This window comes from Lithobates pipiens, unplaced genomic scaffold, assembly GCF_037356315.1.
Source record: "Lithobates pipiens isolate NorthernLeopardFrog02 unplaced genomic scaffold, aLitPip1_a1.2 Scaffold_28, whole genome shotgun sequence".
NCBI lineage: Eukaryota > Metazoa > Chordata > Amphibia > Anura > Ranidae > Lithobates > Lithobates pipiens.
The window spans coordinates 38,273,889-38,298,365 of record NW_027507789.1 but is presented as its reverse complement, the minus strand read 5'-3'; the positions used below and the strand labels follow the sequence as shown (position 1 = coordinate 38,298,365).

The following is a 24,477-nucleotide window of genomic DNA, read 5'->3' as shown; positions in this document are numbered from 1 at the left end:
GTTTTACACACGTTTTTGGCAGTGCGCTGCTATTAAACTCTATGAGAGCGCATCAAAGTCCTGCGATGTGGCCGCTTTGATGCACGTCCATAAAACGCCCATTCTAATAGAGTTTAATGGCTGTGCACTTAAAACCACGTTTAAAAATCACATTAAAAGAAAAAGCGGAAAACCATATCACACTGATGTGAACCCAATAGACCGGTTTCACACTGTTATGCAGAGGATTGGCTGCAGTTCTTGCAAATTTTATCCACGACTTCAGCCGTGGACTATTAGATGCCACGTTTTTGGTGCGTTTTCTGAAAGCGCACTATTGGTACAGCAAGCAGGAGTTTTCGTATGCTTTCAGAAAGTGCGCCAAAAACGCACAACCAAATAGAAAATCTATGAGACTGCAGCTAAAATCCGTGCAAACCATAGATAAAACAAAGCACAGCACAGCAGTGTGAACTATCCAGTCACACATTTTTGGCACGTTTTCTGAAAGCGCACTAAAGATACAACATGCAGGACTTTTAATGCGCTTTCAGAAAGTGCGCCAAAAATGCGTGACCTAATAGAAAATCTGTGATACTGTAGCTAAAACTTGCGATAACGGAGGCTAAACCAAACTGCAGTATGAAGTATCAGGTTGCGCTTTTTTAGCGCATTTTCTAAAAGTGTACCAAAGATACAACATGCAGGACTTTTAGTGCGCTTTCAGAAAGTGCGCCAAAAACCCACAACCTATTAGAAAATCTATGGGACTCCAGCTAAAACTTGTGAAAACGGCAGCTAAACCAAACGAAACTGCAACTCAGCAGTATGAAGTGTCCGGTTGCACATTTTTGCTGCGTTTTCTGAAAGCGCACCAAAGATACAACATGCAGGACTTTTAATGCGCTTTCAGAAAGTGCAGCAAAAATGCGTGACCTAATAGAAAATCTTTGATACTGCAGCTAATACTCGTGATAACGGCGGCTAAACCAAACCGCAGCGCAGCAGTGTGAAGTATTAGGTCATGCGTTTCTGCCATGTTTTCTGAAAGCGCACCAAAGATACAACATGCAGGACTTTTAATGCGCTTTCATAAAGTGCGCCAAAAATGCGTGACCTAATAGAAAATCTATGATACTGCAGCTAAAACTGGCGATAACGGAGGCTAAACCAAACTGCAGTATGAAGCATCCGGTCGCACATTTTTGCTGCGTTTTTTGAAAGTGCACCAAAGATACAACATGCAGGACTTTTAGTGCGCTTTCAGAAAGTGCGCCAAAAGTGCGCGACCTTATAGAAAATCTATGATACTGCAGCTAACACTCGTGATAACGGCGGCTAAACCAAACTGCAGCGCAGCAGTGTGAAGTATTAGGTCATGCGTTTCTGACACGTTTTCTGAAAGCGCACCAAAGAGACAACATGCAGGACTTTTAGTGCGCTTTCAGAAAGGGCGTCAAAAATGCACATCCTAAAAGGAAAACCTATGGGACTGCAGCTAAAACTCACGAAAAACGACAGCTAAACCAAACTGCAGTGCAGCAGTACGAAGTATTAGGTCGCACGTTTTTTTCCGCGTTTTCTCAAAGCGCACCAAAGATACAACATGCAGGAGCTTTGGCGCGCTTTCACAAAGTGCGGCAAAACCGCACAACCTAATAGAAAATCGATGGGACTGCGGTTAAAACGCGCAAAAACCACGGAAAAAAATAAAACTCCAGTGCAGCGACGTGAAACTTGCCTAAAGATGCGGGATTTTTTTAAAAGTGTATAAAAACGCAGCGCACAGATATGTAAAGTTAAATAGCATTTAAAGGGGACTATTCTCCGTGCGCTTGTGATGCGTTGAGCAGATGCGTATTAGCGTGGCCAAAGCTCACAGATGTGAACAAGCTGTTAATGTTCAAAGAGATATATTGACCAAAAATAATCCACAATACTTGTTATAGGACTTTCCGGCCCCTATTGTTCACTTGTTGCAGGGGGCAGTCATCCCTAAAATATCATTGTGTTGCAGTATAAAGGCTTCTAAAAAAAAACAAGTCCTTATTTTATCCAGCCCAAAGCACTAACGCAACTTCTTGGACGTCATGATTCCATAGCGCTGCTCCTGTTGCTGCATTTAATATCCTCCCTATATGGCTGGAACATGCAATGTTGAAGATTTGGGCTGATGATTTAACCCTTGCAGGCTGCGTTGCAGTGCAGCTGGCGGCTGCTGGCAGGGAGGGGAGGGAGGAGAGGAAGGCAGGCATTAGGGCTCCGGGGAAATCTTTAAACTGTTCTCTCTCTCGCTCTCTTTCAATCCTTCCTCGATCAGTTAAAGCCACTTCAGTTGCAAGCACGGCATCTGAGCAACAGCGGCGGTGTAGCTAACAAGTAAACTGCAGCCTATGCCAGCTCGTCTCCCTTGCCTAGCTGTCGTTGCCCTCACCTTTGCAGGCATGTCTATAGGATGTTAACCCCCCTCGCTTTGGTGGATACTCTCCGCAGGTGACAATGCATGGGTCTCTCTGTCAGCTCATCCTGGTACTCCTCCAGCTCTTACGTACGGCAAGAGGAGAGGTATCTGCAGGTAATGTAAACTTTACCGGTCTTCTTCAAATGCCTTCTGAGTAGAACCTGTCTCTGCTCCAGCTTAGCAATGGCTGCATGCATTAACTTACTAACTGTAGATGTAGCGGTTAACGTTTCAACTGTCACACTTTCTTCTTTTTTTTTTTTACTACTGATGAGGACAGTAGAAGAAAGTGTTTGCTGCCCATTGATCTGACTTAACAGGACAGGTACAGTGCTGGGTCCACCAATGCACCTTGCCTGCTTGTTATCATGGTACAATCAGTTTTGGGGGCTGTCAAAAATGTCTAGAAGTATCCTGATTGCAGATTGCCAGGACAGGACGAGTTCATTGCTGGCTGCGATGGCCAAAGATGTATCCTTCTGTTGTTAAGGTAGAATTAAACTGTTTTGGGTTCAGGTTGTGGATTGCCAGGACAGGACAGGTGCGGTGTTGGGTTGTGGTTGTATAAAGACATACTTGGCTTCCTGTTTTCAAAGTAGAATTCAACTGTTTTGGGTTTGAAATGCAGAATGCCAGCAAAGGAGAGGTATATTGTTAGGTTGTGATGTCCAAAAATACACCCGAGGACAGGTACAGTGTTAGGTTGTGATGTCCAAAAAACGTCCCTGAGGACAGGTACAGCATTGGGTTGTGATGTCCAAAGACATACCTGAGGACAGGTTCAGTGTTAGTTTATAATGTCCAAAAGCATACCCATCTTTGCACTATCAAGGTAGAATAAAACAATCTTTAGATTTAATCATAGATTGCCAGGGCAGGACAGGTACAGTTGGGTTGTGATGTCTAGAGACGTACCTGGGGACAGGTTCAGTGTTAGGTTGTGATGTCCAACAGCATACCCATCTTTGTACTATCAAGGTAGAATAAAACAAATTTTGGATTTAATCATAGATTGCCAGAGCAGGACAGATACAGTGTTGAGTTGTGATGTCTAGAGACGTACCTGAGGACAGGTTCAATGTTGGGTTGTAATGTCTAGAGACGTACCTGAGGACAGGTTCAATGTTGGGTTGTAATGTCTAGAGACGTACCTGAGGACAGGTTCAATGTTGGGTTGTAATGTCTAGAGACGTACCTGAGGACAGGTTCAATGTTGGGTTGTAATGTCTAGAGACGTACCTGAGAACAGGTTCAATGTTGGGTTGTAATGTCTAGAGACGTACCTGAGGACAGGTTCAATGTTGGGTTGTAATGTCTAGAGACGTACCTGAGGACAGGTTCAATGTTGGGTTGTAATGTCTAGAGACGTACCTGAGGACAGGTTCAATGTTGGGTTGTAATGTCTAGAGACGTACCTGAGAACAGGTTCAATGTTGGGTTGTAATGTCTAGAGACGTACCTGAGGACAGGTTCAGTGTTGGGTTGTAATGTCTAGAGACGTACCTGAGGACAGGTTCAATGTTGGGTTGTAATGTCTAGAGACGTACCTGAGGACAGGTTCAGTGTTGGGTTGTAATGTCTAGAGACGTACCTGAGAACAGGTTCAATGTTGGGTTGTAATGTCTAGAGACTTACCTGAGGACAGGTTCAATGTTGGGTTGTAATGTCTAGAGACGTACCTGAGGACAGGTTCAGTGTTGGGTTGTAATGTCTAGAGACGTACCTGAGGACAGGTTCAATGTTGGGTTGTAATGTCTAGAGACGTACCTGAGGACAGGTTCAGTGTTGGGTTGTAATGTCTAGAGACGTACCTGAGAACAGGTTCAATGTTGGGTTGTAATGTCTAGAGACTTACCTGAGGACAGGTTCAATGTTGGGTTGTAATGTCTAGAGACGTACCTGAGGACAGGTTCAGTGTTAGGTTGTGATGTCCAAAAGCATACCCATCTTTGTACTATCAAGGTAGAATAATGCAATTTTTGGATTTAATCTTAGATTGCCAGGGCAGAACAGGTACAATGTTGGGATGTGATGTTCAAAAGCACACCTGAGGACAGGTACATTTTATGGGTTATGATGTCCAAAAGCATACCCATCTTTGTATTATCAAGGTAGAATTAAACTATTTTTGGATTTAATTGAAGACTGCAAGGACAGGACAGGTACAATGTTGGTCTGTTGATGTCCAGAGATACACCCGTCTTTGTAGTATGAAGTTAGAAGTACATTGTTTCAGGTTTAGATGGCAGATTGACAGGACAGGTACACTGTTGGGTTGTGATGTCCAAACACGCACCTGGTTATCTGATTTAAATGTAGAATTTGACTGTTTAACAGCTAATTTCCAGTACAATTGCTTTGTGCGATATCCAAAGATGGACCTATGTCTGTAGTCAAGATAGAATGAAACTGTTATGGGATGAGTTCCTTTAAATGTAAAGAAATATTTAGATTGTGGATTGTCAGGACACAAGAGGTACATTGCTGGGTCTTATGTCCAGGGATGGACCTGTCTTTCTGATGTCAAGTTAGAATCAAACTGTTTTGAGATCTGGTTTTAGAATGGTGGGACAGGACAGGTGCCTTACTGGATGTGATGTCCAAGCATGCACCTGTCCTGTTATCAAGATAGAATCAGCTTTGGCTTCCTTTAAATGCAAAGAACTATTTAGATTGGGGATTTTTATAGCACAACAGGTACATTGCTGGGTCTTATGTGCAAAGATAGACTCATCTTTCTGAAGTCACGGTAGAATCAAATTGTTTTGGTTCTGATTTAAGATTGCCAGGACAGGGCATTGCTGCATTTGATGTAAAAAATGCACCTGTCTTTCTGTTATCAAGGTAGAATGAGTTTTGGGTTCCTTTAAATGTAATGGAGTATTTAGATTACAGGTCACCAGGACAGATGTGATGTCCAAAGCTGCCCTCTATTTTTGAGGCAGAATCAAACAGTTTTTGGTTATGTGTAAATGTAAAGTAGTATTGCAGATTACCAGGACAAGACTAATCAGAGCTGGGTTTCTGTATAATGCCAAGTATATAAGTCATGGATGAGACCCTGCTGAATCTCTATGTAGTATTCAGAACCCTACTGATTACCAAGGTAGCATTGGAGAGGACTATTTTCTGTGTAATATCCAGTGATGTACTGTCTATACCGTAGAATAGCAGGAGAGCATCAGTGTAGGTTAGCTGGCTTCTGTATACTGTCCAGCAAAGCCACGACCGTGGACTGTCAGGACAGGATCAGAAGGATCAGAGCTGCTGAGTTTATATAAAATGTTCAGTAATATATACTGTATTAACAAAGTATTCCTGGACAACGTTGGGTTTCTATATAATGTCCAATGACTAGGTCACACAGTGATGAATATAGAATGCCCAGTGATATCATCAGTAGTGATGGCCGAACGGTTCGCCCGGCGGTCGTTTCGCGGCGAATTTCCGACTTTCGCCGTCCGCGGGTTCGAACGCCTTTTTCCGTCGTTCGCCCCGGCGGACTTACGTGTTTAATGTATACAAGAACTTTAACCTTTCGTGACACGTTTATCATGTGTTACAGGACAACCAATTGAGACATGACAGCTCATGGACACTTGGACATTCCCCCTAACCTATAAATACACCCGATCCGGTGGCCATTTTACATTCTTTCTTCTGTCACTGTAGGGAAAGGATCCTGTGTGGAGTAGGGACAGAGAAAACGCTAGCTATTTGGTACACAAAAGTTCTTTTCAGGACTGGTATAGGTGTTAGGTCAGCAGCCTGAGTTTCTTTTGTCAGTTTAGATAAAGGGACAGAGCGCTGTATGCTGCTATTTTAGGGACAGCTCAGCCAGATTAGTCTTTCTTCATCATCATCATCATCATCATCATTAGCTGTTACTATCAGGTCCACAAAAGAGCTGTTCCAGCTAATCGTTCCAGCCTACTCTTTTTTGCCAATTTGTATAGGGACAGGCAGGAAGCAGTGTGTCAGGCAGTGAGGATAATTTTAAAGACTTGCTGTTACTATTAGTTCCACAAAGGTTCTTTTCAGGACTGGTATCAGTGGTACGGTAATAGGCTTGTACACGTATAATATTCTTTCTTCCAAATATAGAAAGAATATTATACTTGACTGCTGCCCTTCTGCTGCAGTCTGCTAATCATTCACAACTCACTTGTTCCACAAAGCTCTTTATCAGGACTGGTAACTTGGTCTGTCTAGGGTGCTACGGTACATAGGCTTGGGTGCGGTACAGTCTGCTGTTCTGTAAGGACCGCTATCGGTCCACAATACATAGGGTTGCCGTGCACTACTGCTGACCGCTGCCCTATACTGCAGCAGTCCTTCATTGGTATAGGGACTGACGTACAGTCTGCTAATCACTAACACACAACCTGCTTGGTCCACAAAAGTTCTTATAAGGACTGGTAACTTGGTATAGGGTGCTACGGTACATAGGCCTGAGTGCGTTACAGTCTGCTGTTCTGTAAGGACCGCTATCGGTCCACAATACATAGGGTTGCCGTGCACTACTGCTGACCGCTGCCCTATACTGCAGCAGTCCTTCAGCGGTATAGGGACTGACGCACAGTCTGCTAAACACTAACACACAACCTGCTTGGTCCACAAAAGTTTTTATAAGGACTGGTAACTTGGTATAGGGTGCTACGGTACATAGGCCTGAGTGCAGTACAGTCTGCTGTTCTGTAAGGACCGCTATCGGTCCACAATACATAGGGTTGCCGTGCACTACTGCTGACCGCTGCCCTATACTGCAGCAGTCCTTCATTGGTATAGGGACTGACGTACAGTCTGCTAATCACTAACACACAACCTGCTTGGTCCACAAAAGTTCTTATAAGGACTGGTAACTTGGTATAGGGTGCTACGGTACATAGGCCTGAGTGCGTTACAGTCTGCTGTTCTGTAAGGACCGCTATCGGTCCACAATACATAGGGTTGACGTGCACCACTGCTGACCGCTGCCCTATACTGCAGCAGTCCTTCAGCGGTATAGGGACTGACGTACAGTCTGCTAAACACTAATACACAACCTGCTTGGTCCACAAAAGTTCTTATAAGGACTGGTAACTTGGTATAGGGTGCTACGGTACATAGGCCTGAGTGCGTTACAGTCTGCTGTTCTGTAAGGACCGCTATCGGTCCACAATACATAGGGTTGACGTGCACCACTGCTGACCGCTGCCCTATACTGCAGCAGTCCTTCATTGGTATAGGGACTGACGTACAGTCTGCTAATCACTAACACACAACCTGCTTGGTCCACAAAAGTTCTTATAAGGACTGGTAACTTGGTATAGGGTGCTACGGTACATAGGCCTGAGTGCGTTACAGTCTGCTGTTCTGTAAGGACCGCTATCGGTCCACAATACATAGGGTTGACGTGCACCACTGCTGACCGCTGCCCTATACTGCAGCAGTCCTTCAGCGGTATAGGGACTGACGTACAGTCTGCTAAACACTAATACACAACCTGCTTGGTCCACAAAAGTTCTTATAAGGACTGGTAACTTGGTATAGGGTGCTACGGTACATAGGCTTGAGTGCGGTACAGTCTGCTGTTCTGTAAGGACCGCTATCGGTCCACAATACATAGGGTTGCCGTGCACTACTGCTGACCGCTGCCCTATACTGCAGCAGTCCTTCATTGGTATAGGGACTGACGTACAGTCTGCTAATCACTAACACACAACCTGCTTGTTCCACAAAAGTTCTTATAAGGACTGGTAACTTGGTATAGGGTGCTACGGTACATAGGCTTGAGTGCGGTACAGTCTGCTGTTCTGTAAGGACCGCTATCGGTCCACAATAGATAGGGTTGACGTGCACCACTGCTGACCGCTGCCCTATACTGCAGCAGTCCTTCAGCGGTATAGGGACTGACGTACAGTCTGCTAAACACTAATACACAACCTGCTTGGTCCACAAAAGTTCTTATAAGGACTGGTAACTTGGTATAGGGTGCTACGGTACATAGGCTTGAGTGCGGTACAGTCTGCTGTTCTGTAAGGACCGCTATCGGTCCACAATAGATAGGGTTGACGTGCACCACTGCTGACCGCTGCCCTATACTGCAGCAGTCCTTCAGCGGTATAGGGACTGACGTACAGTCTGCTAAACACTAATACACAACCTGCTTGGTCCACAAAAGTTCTTATAAGGACTGGTAACTTGGTATAGGGTGCTACGGTACATAGGCTTGAGTGCGGTACAGTCTGCTGTTCTGTAAGGACCGCTATCGGTCCACAATACATAGGGTTGCCGTGCACTACTGCTGACCGCTGCCCTATACTGCAGCAGTCCTTCATTGGTATAGGGACTGACGTACAGTCTGCTAATCACTAACACACAACCTGCTTGTTCCACAAAAGTTCTTATAAGGACTGGTAACTTGGTATAGGGTGCTACGGTACATAGGCTTGAGTGCGGTACAGTCTGCTGTTCTGTAAGGACCGCTATCGGTCCACAATAGATAGGGTTGACGTGCACCACTGCTGACCGCTGCCCTATACTGCAGCAGTCCTTCAGCGGTATAGGGACTGACGTACAGTCTGCTAAACACTAATACACAACCTGCTTGGTCCACAAAAGTTCTTATAAGGACTGGTAACTTGGTATAGGGTGCTACGGTACATAGGCTTGAGTGCGGTACAGTCTGCTGTTCTGTAAGGACCGCTATCGGTCCACAATAGATAGGGTTGACGTGCACCACTGCTGACCGCTGCCCTATACTGCAGCAGTCCTTCAGCGGTATAGGGACTGACGTACAGTCTGCTAAACACTAATACACAACCTGCTTGGTCCACAAAAGTTCTTATAAGGACTGGTAACTTGGTATAGGGTGCTACGGTACATAGGCTTGAGTGCGGTACAGTCTGCTGTTCTGTAAGGACCGCTATCGGTCCACAATACATAGGGTTGCCGTGCACTACTGCTGACCGCTGCCCTATACTGCAGCAGTCCTTCATTGGTATAGGGACTGACGTACAGTCTGCTAATCACTAACACACAACCTGCTTGTTCCACAAAAGTTCTTATAAGGACTGGTAACTTGGTATAGGGTGCTACGGTACATAGGCTTGAGTGCGGTACAGTCTGCTGTTCTGTAAGGACCGCTATCGGTCCACAATAGATAGGGTTGACGTGCACCACTGCTGACCGCTGCCCTATACTGCAGCAGTCCTTCAGCGGTATAGGGACTGACGTACAGTCTGCTAAACACTAATACACAACCTGCTTGGTCCACAAAAGTTCTTATAAGGACTGGTAACTTGGTATAGGGTGCTACGGTACATAGGCTTGAGTGCGGTACAGTCTGCTGTTCTGTAAGGACCGCTATCGGTCCACAATAGATAGGGTTGACGTGCACCACTGCTGACCGCTGCCCTATACTGCAGCAGTCCTTCAGCGGTATAGGGACTGACGTACAGTCTGCTAAACACTAATACACAACCTGCTTGGTCCACAAAAGTTCTTATAAGGACTGGTAACTTGGTATAGGGTGCTACGGTACATAGGCTTGAGTGCGGTACAGTCTGCTGTTCTGTAAGGACCGCTATCGGTCCACAATAGATAGGGTTGACGTGCACCACTGCTGACCGCTCACCTATACTGCAGCAGTCCTTCAGCGGTATAGGGACTAAGAGTTTTGTCACAGGGTCATTTAAAAAATGACATGCAGAGGAAGAGGCAGGCCCTTCCGCAGGGGTGGTAGGGGTAGGGCAGGAGCAACAGGCTTGAGCCAAAGTGGGAAGTTGCAGAAGGTGCGTTCAATTACTTTAAAGGATGCACCAGACTTGGTTGAGTGGCTCGCTCAGCCTTACTCTTCTGCACCCTCCTCATCCTCTCGATCTGCACCCTCTTCTTCACTCTCTGCTATGTGCACCCCCAAAGACACTACCACCAACAACACGACCACCACCACCACCACCACATACCTTCCGCTTGAGTCACTGGAATTATTTTCCGATCCATATCAAGAGGACATTTCTGATGCGCAGCCACTCTTGGTATTGGATCAGGAAGAGGAGGTAGCAACAAGCGCTACTCAGCAGTCTGACGCCAGTACCCAGATCAGCCCAAGGAGGAGGTTGGTCCCCGGTGTTGCTGCCTACTCTACTTATAGCGGTGGGGAAGGTGACGTTGATGATGACGTGTCTAGTGATGTCACGTGGGTGCCCACAAGAGAGGAAGAGGAGGGGAGTTCAGAGGGAGATATGGACCAGCAGATAGGGAGGAGAAGCAGCAATGACTTACATTGCACAGCAGGGACAAAGCAGACTGCAAATGTATCAGGAGCGAGTCATCGACCATGTACGGTCACATCTGGCGCTCCCAGGACACCGGCACATGGCTCCGCAGTGTGGGCTTTTTTTAACGTGTCCGCTGCTGACAATAGCGTTGCCATCTGCAATCTTTGCAGTCAACGCGTTAGTCGCGGTAAGCCCAATACTCACCTAGGGACGACCGCCTTAAGAAGGCACATGAGCAGCCATCACCGAGCCCAGTGGGAGCAACGGAACACACAAAGCCACACTGCAGGCTCTCACCGTCCAGCCTCGTCTTCTACTTCTCCTTCTCCTCTCTCCTCACAATTGTCCTCCACTCCACCTTCCATCACGCCAAGCTCACATTTTTCTGCAAAAAGGCAGGCTTCCGTGGGCCTAATGTTTGAGCGTAAAAAAATGATGACGCCGGATAACCCTCTTGCCCAACGGTTGGCGGCTGGCTTGTCAGAACTCATAGCCCGCCAACTACTGCCATATAAACTGGTGGACTCGGAGGCCTTTCGCAAATTTGTGGCCATTGGAACACCACAATGGAAGGTCCCAGGAAGGAAGTATTTCTCAGAGAAGGGCATCCCAGAGCTATATGGCCATGTTCAGCGGCAAGTGAATGTATCTCTGGCACACAGTGTCGGTGCCAAGATACATCTGACCACAGACACGTGGTCTAGCAAACACGGGCAGGGAAGGTATATCAGTTTTACTGCCCACTGGGTGAACCTTCTGACGGCCGTCAAGCATGTAACCCGTGGCACCCGTGTAGATTTGGTTTTACCGCCACGGATTGCATGCAGGCCTGACTCTTCTTCTCCTCCTCCTACTCCATCCTCCTCCCTCTCCTCCTCAGCTGCCTCCTCCTTTTCCGCTGCTAGCGTCTCTTCCACTGCACCGCCCAAGCTCCCCAGAACCTATTCCACATGCCAGGTGAGACGTTGCCATGCCGTGCTGCGTCTGTTGTGCCTGGAAGCAAAGAGCCACACTGGCCCGGCACTCCTTTCAGCTTTGCGTTCACAGGCAGATGAGTGGCTAACACCGCTCAATTTGACAGTTGGTAAAGTGGTGTGTGACAACGGTGCCAATCTGCTTAGCGCATTGAAACAGGGCAAAATCACGCACGTGCCGTGCATGGCACACGTCTTAAACTTGGTCGTGCAGCGATTCCTTGTCAAATACCCTGGGGTCCAGGACATCTTGCGGCAGGCAAGGAAAATCTCGGCCCATTTCAGAAGATCTTACACGGCCATGGCTCGCCTTGCTGACATTCAGCGGCGACACCATCTGCCGGTCAGACGTCTTATTTGCGATTGCCCGACGCGATGGAACTCAACCTTCTATATGCTTGATAGGCTGCTCCAGCAGAAACGTGCAGTTAACGTCTACCTGTATGAACTCTGCGAAAGAAACGGTTCTGGGGAGCTGGGTTTTTTTTCACCGCGCCAGTGGCTGCTCATGCGCGACACATGCAGACTTCTGCGGCCATTTGAGGAGATCACCAAACTGGTCAGTCGCAGCCATGGCGCCATCAGTGACATGGTACCTTATGCCTTCTTTCTGGAGCGTGCATTGCGTCGTGTCATTGATCAGGCTGTGGAGGAGCAGGAGCGGGAAGATGAGGAAGTCGCAATGCTGGATGAATTCCCAGGGGGGGCTACTCTATCTGAGACAAGTCAACAACAGGAGTCTGATGAGGAGTCAGAGGAGGATGGTGCCGGGGCGGATGAGCAGGAGCAAGAAGAGCATGCTTTAAACCTTTCTGGGATCCCTGTTGTGCGAGGATGGGGAGAGGAGAATGAAGAGGACGACATTATCCTGGATGATGAGCAGGAGCCAGGCCACCACACCGCTTCCACTTTAGTGCAAATGGGGGCCTTCATGCTCCAGTGTTTTAATAGGGACCCCCGTATAAAAAGCATGAGGGTCAAGGACCAGTACTGGGTGGCAACGTACTTAGACCCCCGGTACAAACACAAAATGGCGGAAATGTTACCGCCGTCGCAGAGGGCTGTCAGAATGCAGCACTTCCAGGCCTTGCTTCGAGAAATGCTGCATTCTGCTTTTGCGTGCGCTGGCAGAGGAGCAATTCCCACTCCCAGAGAAGGATTTGCGGGTACCAATCCAACAGCGCCTGCAAGAAGAGGCCGGTTTGAAGATGTGTTGGTGACTTCGGATATGAGGTCATTCTTTCAGCCGACCCATCGACAGGTGTCATCCGGATCCAGCATCAGGGAACGCCTAGACCGTCAGGTGTCCGACTACATTGGGTTAACGGCCGATGTGGACGCTCTGAGGAGTGATGAACCCCTAGACTACTGGGTGGGCAGGCTTGACCTCTGGCCAGAGCTTGCCCAATTTGCAATCGAACTGTTGGCTTGCCCCTCATCCAGTGTCCTGTCCGAAAGGACGTTCAGCGCAGCAGGGGGGATTGTGACCGATAAGCGTACTCGCCTAGCTCACCACAGTGTTAACTACCTCACATTTCTAAAAATGAATGAGGCATGGATCTCGGAGGAATTCAACACATGTGATCAGTAGACCATGTATATGTCTATAAACAATTTTTGGAATCAAGCACACAGACCTTCTTAATTCATTTGGCTCACTTCCCTGACCCAAAAAAGCACACCGTACTATATGCCCCTACCCTCCTCTTTGAAGAGGTTGAGCGGTGTCATATTTCTACTGGGGCTGCTTATTATGAGGGGTTCCCACCATCCCTGTGCTGTGCTGACTTCCTCCTGGGTGTTCTTATTATGAGGGGCTCCCACCATCCCTGTGCTGTGCTGACTTCCTCCTGGGGGTTCTTATTATGAGGGGATCACACCATCCCTGTGCTGTGCTGACTTCCTCCTGGGGCTGCTTACGGTGCTGCTGTCAGCGCTGTATGTCACGGAGCTGCTGTCAGCGCTGTATGTCACGGAGCTGCTGTCAGCGCTGTATGTCACGGAGCTGCTGTCAGCGCTGTATGTCACGGAGCTGCTGTCAGCGCTGTATGTCACGGAGCTGCTGTCAGCGCTGTATGTCACGGAGCTGCTGTCAGCGCTGTATGTCACGGAGCTGCTGTCAGCGCTGTATGTCACGGAGCTGCTGTCAGCGCTGTATGTCACGGAGCTGCTGTCAGCGCTGTATGTCACGGAGCTGCTGTCAGCGCTGTATGTCACGGAGCTGCTGTCAGCGCTGTATGTCACGGAGCTGCTGTCAGCGCTGTATGTCACGGTGCTGCTGTCAGCGCTGTATGTCACGGAGCTGCTGTCAGCGCTGTATGTCACGGAGCTGCTGTCAGTGCTGTATGTCACGGAGCTGCTGTCAGCGCTGTATGTCACGGAGCTGCTGTCAGCGCTGTATGTCACGGAGCTGCTGTCAGCGCTGTATGTCACGGTGCTGCTGTCAGCGCTGTATGTCACGGAGCTGCTGTCAGCGCTGTATGTCACGGAGCTGCTGTCAGCGCTGTATGTCACGGAGCTGCTGTCAGCGCTGTATGTCACGGAGCTGCTGTCAGCGCTGTATGTCACGGAGCTGCTGTCAGCGCTGTATGTCACGGTGCTGCTGTCAGCGCTGTATGTCACGGAGCTGCTGTCAGCGCTGTATGTCACGGAGCTGCTGTCAGTGCTGTATGTCACGGAGCTGCTGTCAGCGCTGTATGTCACGGAGCTGCTGTCAGCGCTGTATGTCACGGAGCTGCTGTCAGCGCTGTATGTCACGGTGCTGCTGTCAGCGCTGTATGTCACGGAGCTGCTGTCAGCGCTGTATGTCACGGAGCTGCTGTCAGCGCTGTATGTCACGGAGCTGCTGTCAGCGCTGTATGTCACGGAGCTGCTGTCAGCGCTGTATGTCACGGTGCTGATGTCAGTGCTCTGTATTACGGTGCTGCTGTCAGTGCTCTGTATCTCCTGCACCCTCTTGTTTGCCTACCCTGGTCCCTGACCTTCCCTCTCCTCCATTGCCTTCATTAGCTCCATAGTCCTGAATTGTCAGAACAATTTCCCAAATAAAAAAAAAATGCTTGTAGTTATCGATCCCAAATTCACCTCATACATGTATTATGCTATTGTCCAGGTGGTGGGACTACGTGCTACCCCCTAATAATTACCCCGTGGCCGCAAATTCGACCTAAAGGTTTGCGAAATTCGCCTCCCATTGAAGTCAATGGAGCCCGCGGCGAACGGTCGTTTTCGCGAACGTTTGTGTCCGTTCGCGTTTCGCGTTCGCGAAACGTCCCGTCGGAAGTTCGTCCATCACTAATCATCAGCCCTGTTGGGATATTATGGAATGCCCAGCAGTCACTGTATATTAATATGTTCTGCTTGGGTTTACTACTAACTGATTTTGCGACTGTACATAAAAAAGGCTAAAAATTCTTTTAACTCTATATGTAAAAGAATGTTTTGTAGAGACAATGCCGTTGGATAATTTCATGATGTATGATTGATATAAAATGTTTTCAATGAACGAACCTATAGAATCTATAGTCTGCTTGTACTTAAACTATATTTGTCATTTTACATTTTACCCTTACTGCTGTTAAGGATGGAAATGATGTGCATTTGTGTATATATATATATATATATATATATATATATATATATATATATATATATATATATATATATATATACTTTGTCTAAGAGCTTCTGCTGTAAGCATTCCAGCCTTGAATTATAGCAAGGTATATGTATAACTGTTGTGGAAGTTGCAATAAGTTCCAGACTGGAGATATCCTTGTGCCCTCATGGTGTGGAGAGTCAGTAGAGTGTAGGCAATGGCATGTATGACATGACAAACAGGGCAATATTGTAATAATACTAGGATTTAGTGGTACAAAACGAATTCTGGTATAAATCAAAGGGGGTGGTAGCTTGTTAGACAATAATAATCAGACCCTCACAAGATCTCCCATGACTTGATCAACCTTCAAACACTTGTATGTCATGATATGACAGCCAGAACAACATTGGCATAATGCCGGGATTTAGGGGTACAAAATTAATTCCAGTAGAATTCAAAGAGGGTGGTAGCTTATTAGACAATACTTAGACCTTTATAAGATCCCCTATGACTGATCAACCTTCAAACACTTTGGGTTATTCTCTCATATAACTCAAATACAGAGAAATTATTGCTTGTAGGGTTTTTTTGGGGCCCGTATACAGGGCAGCTAAGGAATATTTGGCATCACAGCCACAGGCAAATTAACTAAATGAAAGCAGGTGGTAGCTTTTTGGAAAATACTCAGACCCCATTACTTGATCAACCTTTAAACTCTTGTGTGACATAACATTGACACTCAGGACGGGATTGGCATAATGCCAGGATTTAGGGGTACAAAATGTATTCTGGTCGAAAACAAAGGGGGTGGTAGCTTGTTAGGGAATAATCAGACCCTTATAAGATAATCAGACCCTTATAAGATTCCCCTATGACTTTATCAGCCTTCAAACACTTGCATTAAATAACATGACGGACATGACAAGATTGGTATAATGCCAGCATTTAGGGGTACAAAATGAATTATGTTCGAAATCAAAGGGGGTGATAGCTTGTTCTAAAATAATCAGACCCTTAGAAGATCCCCTATGACTGATCAACCTTCAAACATTTTGGATTATTCTCTCATATAACTCAAATGTAGAGAAAACCTTTCTTGTAGGGTTTGTTGGGCCCAGTATACAGGGCAGCTAAGGAATATTTGGCATCAAAGCCACAGGCAAATTAACTAAATGAAAGCAGGTGGTAGCTTGTTGGAAAATAATCAGACCTTTGTAAGATCCCCCATTACTTGGTAAACCTTGAAACACATTAGGGTTTGCTCCCATATAACTCCCATATAACTGAAATACAGAAGCATTGCTTTTAGGGTTTTATGGACCCCATATAGAGGACAGCAAAGGAATATTTGGCATCAAAACTAGATGCACGTTAAAGTGGGTGTAAACCTCACACATTAACTATGATCAAAACATGTGCTTCTATAGTGTGTGCTTGTCTCACTCCAGAGCACTAAATGTCTGCTGCTGTATTCCCCTGCTATCAGCATGGGTCACTTCTGATAAGTTTTCCTGACACCAACAGAAAAATGGTGACAGGGGAGGGACCTCCAGCTGATTGACAGTCTCAGCTTTGTTCCTGTGTGCTGTGTGAAGGGGGGGGGGGGTTCTCTTTCCTCCAATCAGCTCTCAGAGCTCTCCTCACTAATGTAACCTCAACTCTCCGCCCCCTGCTTTTCAGAGCTGAGAAATCCTGTGTAAATTCTGGACTTTGAATGGATGTAGGGAAAACACACCTTTAGATAAACAGGTACAACTTCTGTACTTCTTTGTTTCATCTCTGTGTATCAGCTGAGGCCAGACACTTTACTGGGTGTATGTGAGGGTTTACAACCACTTTAATAAATCCTTCTTGTACAAATACTTTCTTAATTGTATGTACAGCAATGCCGAATTCTGCAATACCACCCAGGCAATTTACTTAAGTTAATTTCTAACTACAACTTATGTGGATTTAAAACCCAGGATTAACCATCTATCACTATATATATATATATATATATATATATATATATATATATATATATATATATAAAGCCCTGAGGAAGGAGGATTTGTGGACCTTCCCTGAAACGTGTTGGCTGTCAACTGTTGGTAGACCATTTAGTTTGGACATACAGTAGTTGTTGCTAATTTTAAAAGAAGAGTTTACAGAAAACAAATCAGATTTTAACGTGTGTGGTCATTTTACAAATCTTGTAATTATAAAACGAATGAAATATCTCCAATGTATAACTTCTTGGTTGCTTATTTAAAGTTATTATAAAAATTATATTCCGCGCCAAAATAAAAAAACACAATTTGTATAATACACTCAAGAAAACACACTCTATTATAAACTAAAATTGTGTACAGTGGTTGTCTAAAGAAAAAAATATAAATTTACTCTAAAGCTGCTCTCCTGATTGCACAAATGTGAACAATAGCATAAATAGGTATATAGAGGGCGCTACTTCATATGATATTCACAATATTAGGTGAGCGCCTGGAAATCCAGTGCCAACTGTGAAATTACTCTACAGAAGATATTATATAAAGTGAGATTAGTGTTATAACGCACTGCAAGAAAAATGATATATAAAATAAATAAAGATAAAAATGAATACATAAACACATTAGATCAACTGTGATATTAGTGTTTCTATAATGTGTTGAAACACTAATATGACAGTTGATCTAATGTGTTTATGTATTCATTTTTATCCTTATTTTTTTTTTCTAGCAGTGCGTTATAACACTAATCTCACTTTATATAATATCTTCTGTAGAGTAATTTCACAGTTGGCACTGGATTTCCAGGCGCTCACCTAATATTGTGAATATCATATGAAGTAGCGCCCTCTATATACTTATTTATTTAAAGTTATTACTAATTGTTTTGTTAGGGACATGTCATGGTCTTGTTTAAATTTGTCCGCCATTGATTTTTCCACTACATCTAAAGAGACTGTTCATGCTCCATATAATCAATGCAGGAAGCCTGGATGATATCCATATCTCCATACATGGCCAATTAAGAGGAGATGGGGGTTAAAAAATAAAAATAAATACAAGTGTTGCATATTTGAGGGAGTGAAGTAGAGCCACAAGAGACATTGGTCACCCAAGGACTAGACAATAACCTCTAGTAGATTAACGTAGTGCTTTGAGGATGACCCCCTCCGTGCCTGGGATTGCTGACCAATTTAGCTTCAAAGCTCGTTAACACTTAGCTGAGGCTCTGAGCTGTATTGTGATCACAGCTGGGCTCTGTGTGTTGATATGCGGAGTGTGCTTGTGCGTCTCGCACCACTATTTTTGGGGCTGGGAGTGTGAGACACACTTGTGCTGGCTGCATACCCTGCAATCCAGAGGAGTGTGCCACACGTGTGTGTGTACATGGCACTAAGCTCCAAGAATCTCAAGAATCCCTACACAATGCACCCGCTGGAGGAGATTCACTTATCCCAGACATCCGCGCTCTGCGTATGGAACCTAAATCCTCCTAACCATGGATTGTCTCCACTGAATGTGTGTGATAGGGAATGTCCATATGGCTCATGTTGTAAGGCGCTGTGTAAACTGTTGGCGCTATATAAAACCTGTATAATAATATAAGATAATAATATGGCTGATAGGAAGCAAAAGGGAAAATTATCTATCTATCTATCTATCTATCTATCTATCTATCTATCTATCTATCTATCTATCTATCTCTATCTGTTTACTGTATCTATCTATCTATCTATCTATCTATCTATCTATCTATCTATCTATCTATCTATCTATCTATCTATCTATCTGTCTACTGTATATATCTATTTAACTATCTATCTATCTATCTATCTATCTATCTATCTATCTATCTATCTATCTATACCTATCTGTCTACTCTATCTATCTATCTATCTATCTATACCTATCTATCTATCTATCTATCTATCTATCTATCTATCTATCTATCTATCTATCTCTATCTCTATCTCTATCTCTATCTATCTATCTCTATCTCTATCTCTATCTGTCTATCTCTATATCTATCTGTCTATCTCTATCTGTCTACTGTATATACCTATCTGTCTACTGTAACTATCTATCTATCTATCTATCTATACCTATCTATCTATCTATCTATCTATCTATCTATCTATCTATCTATCTATCTATCTGTCTACTGTATATATCTATTTAACTATCTATCTATCTATCTATCTATCTATCTATCTATCTATCTATCTATCTATCTATCTATCTATCTATCTATACCTATCTGTCTACTCTATCTATCTATCTATCTATACCTATCTATCTATCTATCTATCTATCTATCTATCTATCTATCTATCTATCTATCTCTATCTCTATCTCTATCTCTATCTATCTATCTCTATCTCTATCTCTATCTGTCTATCTCTATATCTATCTGTCTATCTCTATCTGTCTACTGTATATACCTATCTGTCTACTGTAACTATCTATCTATCTATCTATCTATACCTATCTATCTATCTATCTATCTATACCTATCTGTCTACTGTATCTATCTATACCTATCTGTCTACTGTATCTATCTATCTATCTATCTATCTATCTATCTATCTATCTATCTATCTATCTATCGCTATCTATATCCATCTCTCCATCTCTCCATTTCTCCATCTCTCCATCTCTTTATCTATCTATCTATCTATCTATCTATCTATCTATCTATCTATCTATCTATCTATCTATCTATCTATCTACTGTATATATCTATTTAACTATCTATCTATCTATCTATCTCTATCTGTTTACTGTATCTATCTATCTATCTATCTATCTATCTATCTATCTATCTATCTATCTATCTATCTATATATCTATCTATCTATCTATCTATCTATCTATCTATCTATCTATCTATCTATCTATCTATACCTATCTGTCTACTCTATCTATCTCTATCTCTATCTCTATCTCTATATCTATCTCTATCTCTATCTCTATCTATCTATCTCTCTATTTAACTATCTATCTATCTATCTATCTATCTATCTATCTATCTATCTATTTAACTATCTATCTATCTATCTATTTAACTATCTATACCTATCTATCTATCTATCTATCTATCTATCTATCTATCTATCTATCTATCTATCTATCTATCTATCTATCTATCTATCTATCTATCTATCTATCGCTATCTATATCCATCTCTCCATCTCTCCATTTCTCTATCTCTCCATCTCTTTATCTATCTATCTATCTATCTATCTATCTATCTATCTATCTATCTATCTATCTATCTATCTGTCTACTGTATATATCTATTTAACTATCTATCTATCTATCTATCTCTATCTGTTTACTGTATCTATCTATCTATCTATCTATCTATCTATCTATCTATCTATCTATCTATCTATCTATCTATCTGTCTACTGTATATATCTATTTAACTATCTATCTATCTATCTATCTATCTATCTATCTATCTATCTATCTATCTATCTATATATCTATCTATCTATCTATCTATCTATCTATCTATCTATCTATACCTATCTGTCTACTCTATCTATCTCTATCTCTATCTCTATCTCTATCTCTATATCTATCTATCTCTCTATTTAACTATCTATCTATCTATCTATCTATCTATCTATCTATCTATCTATTTAACTATCTATCTATCTATCTATTTAACTATCTATACCTATCTATCTATCTATCTATCTATCTATCTATCTATCTATCTATCTATCTATCTATCTATCTATCTATCTATCGCTATCTATATCCATCTCTCCATCTCTCCATTTCTCCATCTCTCCATTTCTCCATCTCTCCATTTCTCCATCTCTCCATTTCTCCATTTCTCCATTTCTCCATTTCTCCATTTCTCCATCTCTCTCTCTATCTATCTATCTATCTATCTATCTATCTATCTATCTATCTATCTATCTATCTATCTATCATCTATTTGCTCTGTCTCCATATTGTCTATTTATAGATCTATCTATCTCTCTACCTCTCTTTCTCTTTCCCAATAATATAGTTACATAGTAGGTGAGGTCGAAAAAAGACAAAAGTCCATCAAGTCCAACCTATGTGTGTAAATATATGTCAGTATTACATTGTATATCCCTGTATGTTGCGGTCGTTCAGATGCTTATCTAATAGTCTCCTGAAACTATCGATGCTCCTCGCTGAGACCACCACCTGTGGAAGGGAAGTCCACATCATTGCCGCTCTTACAGTTAAGAACTCTCTACGTAGTTTTATGTCCCGTAGACACGATCGGATTTTCCGACAACAAATGTTGGATGTAAGCTTGTTGGCTGAAAGTCGGACCGTGTGTACGCTGCATCGGACATTTGTTGTCGGACTTTCCACCAACAAATGTTGGCTAGCAGTTTCTCAAATTTTCCTCCAACAAAATTTTGTTGTCGGAATTTCCAATCGCGTGTACACAAGTCGGACGCACAAAAGTCCACGCATGTTCGGAATCAAGCAGAAGGATCCGCACTGGCTATCGAACTTCCTTTTTCCCGGTTCGTCGTACGTCTTGTACGTCACCGTGTTCCAACGTTCGTAATTGTTGGCCAACATTTGTGTGACCGTGTGTATGCAAGACAAGTTGGAGCCAACAACCTTCCAACAAAAATCCATGGTTTTGTTGTCGGAAACCAGTACAGTATTTGGGGCGGCACAGTGGTTATAGTGGTTAGCACTCTCACCTATCAGTAAGAAGGGTCACTGGTTCAAATCCCAACTACGACACTACCTGTCTGGTGTTTGCATGTTCTCCCTGTGCCTGCGTGGGTTTCCTCCGGGTACTCCAGTTTCCTCCCACAAACCAAAGACATGCAGGTAGGTTAATTGGCTTCTGTCCAAAATTGGCCCTAGTATATGAATGGGGACCTTGGATTGTGGGCTCCTTGAGGGTAAGGACCAATGTGAGTGTGTAATGTACAGGGATGGGGACAATTGTAGACACTCAGGTTGAACTGGATGGACTTGTGTCTTTATTTAACCTTACTAACTATGAAACTATTGTAAATTGAAATCATATCCTCTCTCAAGCGTCTCTTCTCTAGAGAGAATAAGTTCAGGGCTTGCAACCTTTCCTCATAACTAATATCCTCCAGACCCTTTATTAGCTTTGTTGCCCTTCTTTGTACTCGCTCCATTCCCAGTACATCCTTCCTGAGGACTGGTGCCCAGAACTAGACAGAATACTCCAGGTGCGGCTGGACCAGAGTCTTGTAGAGTGGGATATCTATCTCTCTATCTCTCTTTCTCTCCATCTATCTATCTATCTATCTATCTATCTATCTATCTATCTATCTATCTATCTATCTATCTATCTATCTATCTATCTATCTATCTCTCTGTCTATCTACCTCTCTCTATTGGTTTAGCTATCTCTTCCACTCTCTCTATACTATCTCTCGTCCCTATCAATCTCATTCTACAATATCTATACACATACGCCATCACTATACACTACATAATCTACACTTACCAAAAGTATTGGGACACCTGCCTTTACACGCACATGAACTTTAATGGCATCCCAGCCTTAGTCCATAGGGTTCGATAATGAGTTAAAACAATAAAAAATGGTGCCGCGCTAAACATAGATATTGAATAAACAAGTGTCCATAAAGAGTGAACAACTGGTGCTGTTCTAAATAGTGCAGATGAATTCCTTGATGAACATCCAGTAACAATGAGTATAATTGATGTTCACATCCATATTGATATTGATATAAAATGCCTCCTTACCATAGATTTAGATAAACAAATATTAAGAGTCTAGACAGGCGTGATATGCAAGTGTAGAAGATCCAATCAGCTTCCTCTAATATATGGCAGGTGGTGGTACTGTCATGGCTGAGGGAACGTTTACACCATAGTAGGGCCCCTGAAGGAAAGATAAAACAGCCACATAGTGTAAAACTGCTTAACAGTTTATTAAAAGAAATCAGTGCTAAACACTTACAGAAAAGCCGGTATTAAATAAGCATTAATTGATCCAAGACATCCTAGAAGTCAATCGACCAGTATACAGGAATGGCTTGCGTGGTACCTCACAGACATGGACTGAACTCAATGAGTTTAGTTCAAATTAACGAGCTCTGGGGCATGGGGCCCATGTCCTATACCACGCAAATATATACTGTCCAAAAAATGTTTTGTTTAAATGAGTTTGGGGTATAGGAACTTGTCTGGCCTGCACTGAGTCCTGACCTCAACCCGATAGAATGCCTTTGGGATGAATTAGAGCAGAGACTGTGAGCCAGGCCTTCTTGTCCACATCAGTGCCTGACCTCACAAATGTACTTCTGGAAGAATGGTCAAACATTCCCATAGACACACTCCTAAACCTTTGTGGACAGCCTTCCCAGAAGAGTTGAAGCTGTTATAACTGCAAAAGGGTGGGCCAACTCCATATTGAACCCTATGGACTAAAGCTGACCATGCATTATACAATTTTCTTGTTCAACTTCTTTTAGATTTATCTTCAGCTATGTGGTGCAAAGACCTGCCAGATTGCATGCAATTTGAAAGTGTTTAGGTTTGACCTCATATGGTTTTGGTAAATCTAAAAGAAAATTGTAAAATGTATGGCCAGCTTAAAGCCTGGTATACACAATCAGATTGTTGGCCAACCGAGCGTCTGATTTTTGTCAAAAGGTTGTGTGCCTGGATCTTGTCTTGCTTACTAAGGGCCGGTTCACACAGGGGGCGACACGAGGCGTCACGACTTGCCGTGCCGCGACCTGACAAGTCGCCCCCGTTCTGTACAATGGAACCGTTCTAAGAGGAGCGACTCGAGTCGCTCCGGCTCAGAAAAAAGGTTCCTGTACTACTTTTGGGTGACCTCGGGGCGACTTGCATTGACTTCTATACAGAAGTCATTTGCAAGTCGCCGCTGAGGTCGCAGCAGGTCGCGGCGAGGCAAGTCGTGTCGCCTCGCATCGCCCCCTGTGTGAACCGAGCCTAATGGTACGCAATTGCCACCCAACATACAGAAACGTAGTGATGTACTATGAGGAATTTGAGCTTTTTGGGCTCCTTCTGCTAATTTTGTGTTTGGTGAGCATTGATTCCGAGCATGCGTGTTTGTACTTTCAACTTGTGTACTGACCATCAGAAAAACTTGACAACAGACTGTTGTCCGCCGAATATTTACTAGCATGTCAAATGTTGGATGGCAGGCTAGTAAATT

At 43.8% G+C, this 24,477-nt stretch overlaps 1 protein-coding gene across 13 annotated transcripts in view; it reads left to right on the top strand.

The window, feature by feature from the left end:
• Nucleotides 1-2,179: 2,179 nt before the first annotated feature.
• The window catches only part of PTPRT (protein tyrosine phosphatase receptor type T), a 654,130-nt gene continuing 631,832 nt past the window's right edge, over nt 2,180-24,477 (top strand). For 3 of the 13 annotated variants that reach the window (XM_077459107.1, XM_077459098.1, XM_077459097.1), the window contains exon 1: nt 2,190-2,554. In XM_077459107.1, the coding sequence (XP_077315233.1) occupies nt 2,479-2,554 (76 nt within the window). In that variant the 5' untranslated portion in view covers nt 2,190-2,478. Of the gene's footprint in view, nt 2,555-24,477 lie in introns of all 13 variants that reach the window. The other 10 variants (XM_077459104.1, XM_077459102.1, XM_077459100.1 and 7 more) reach the window with 6 other exon arrangements.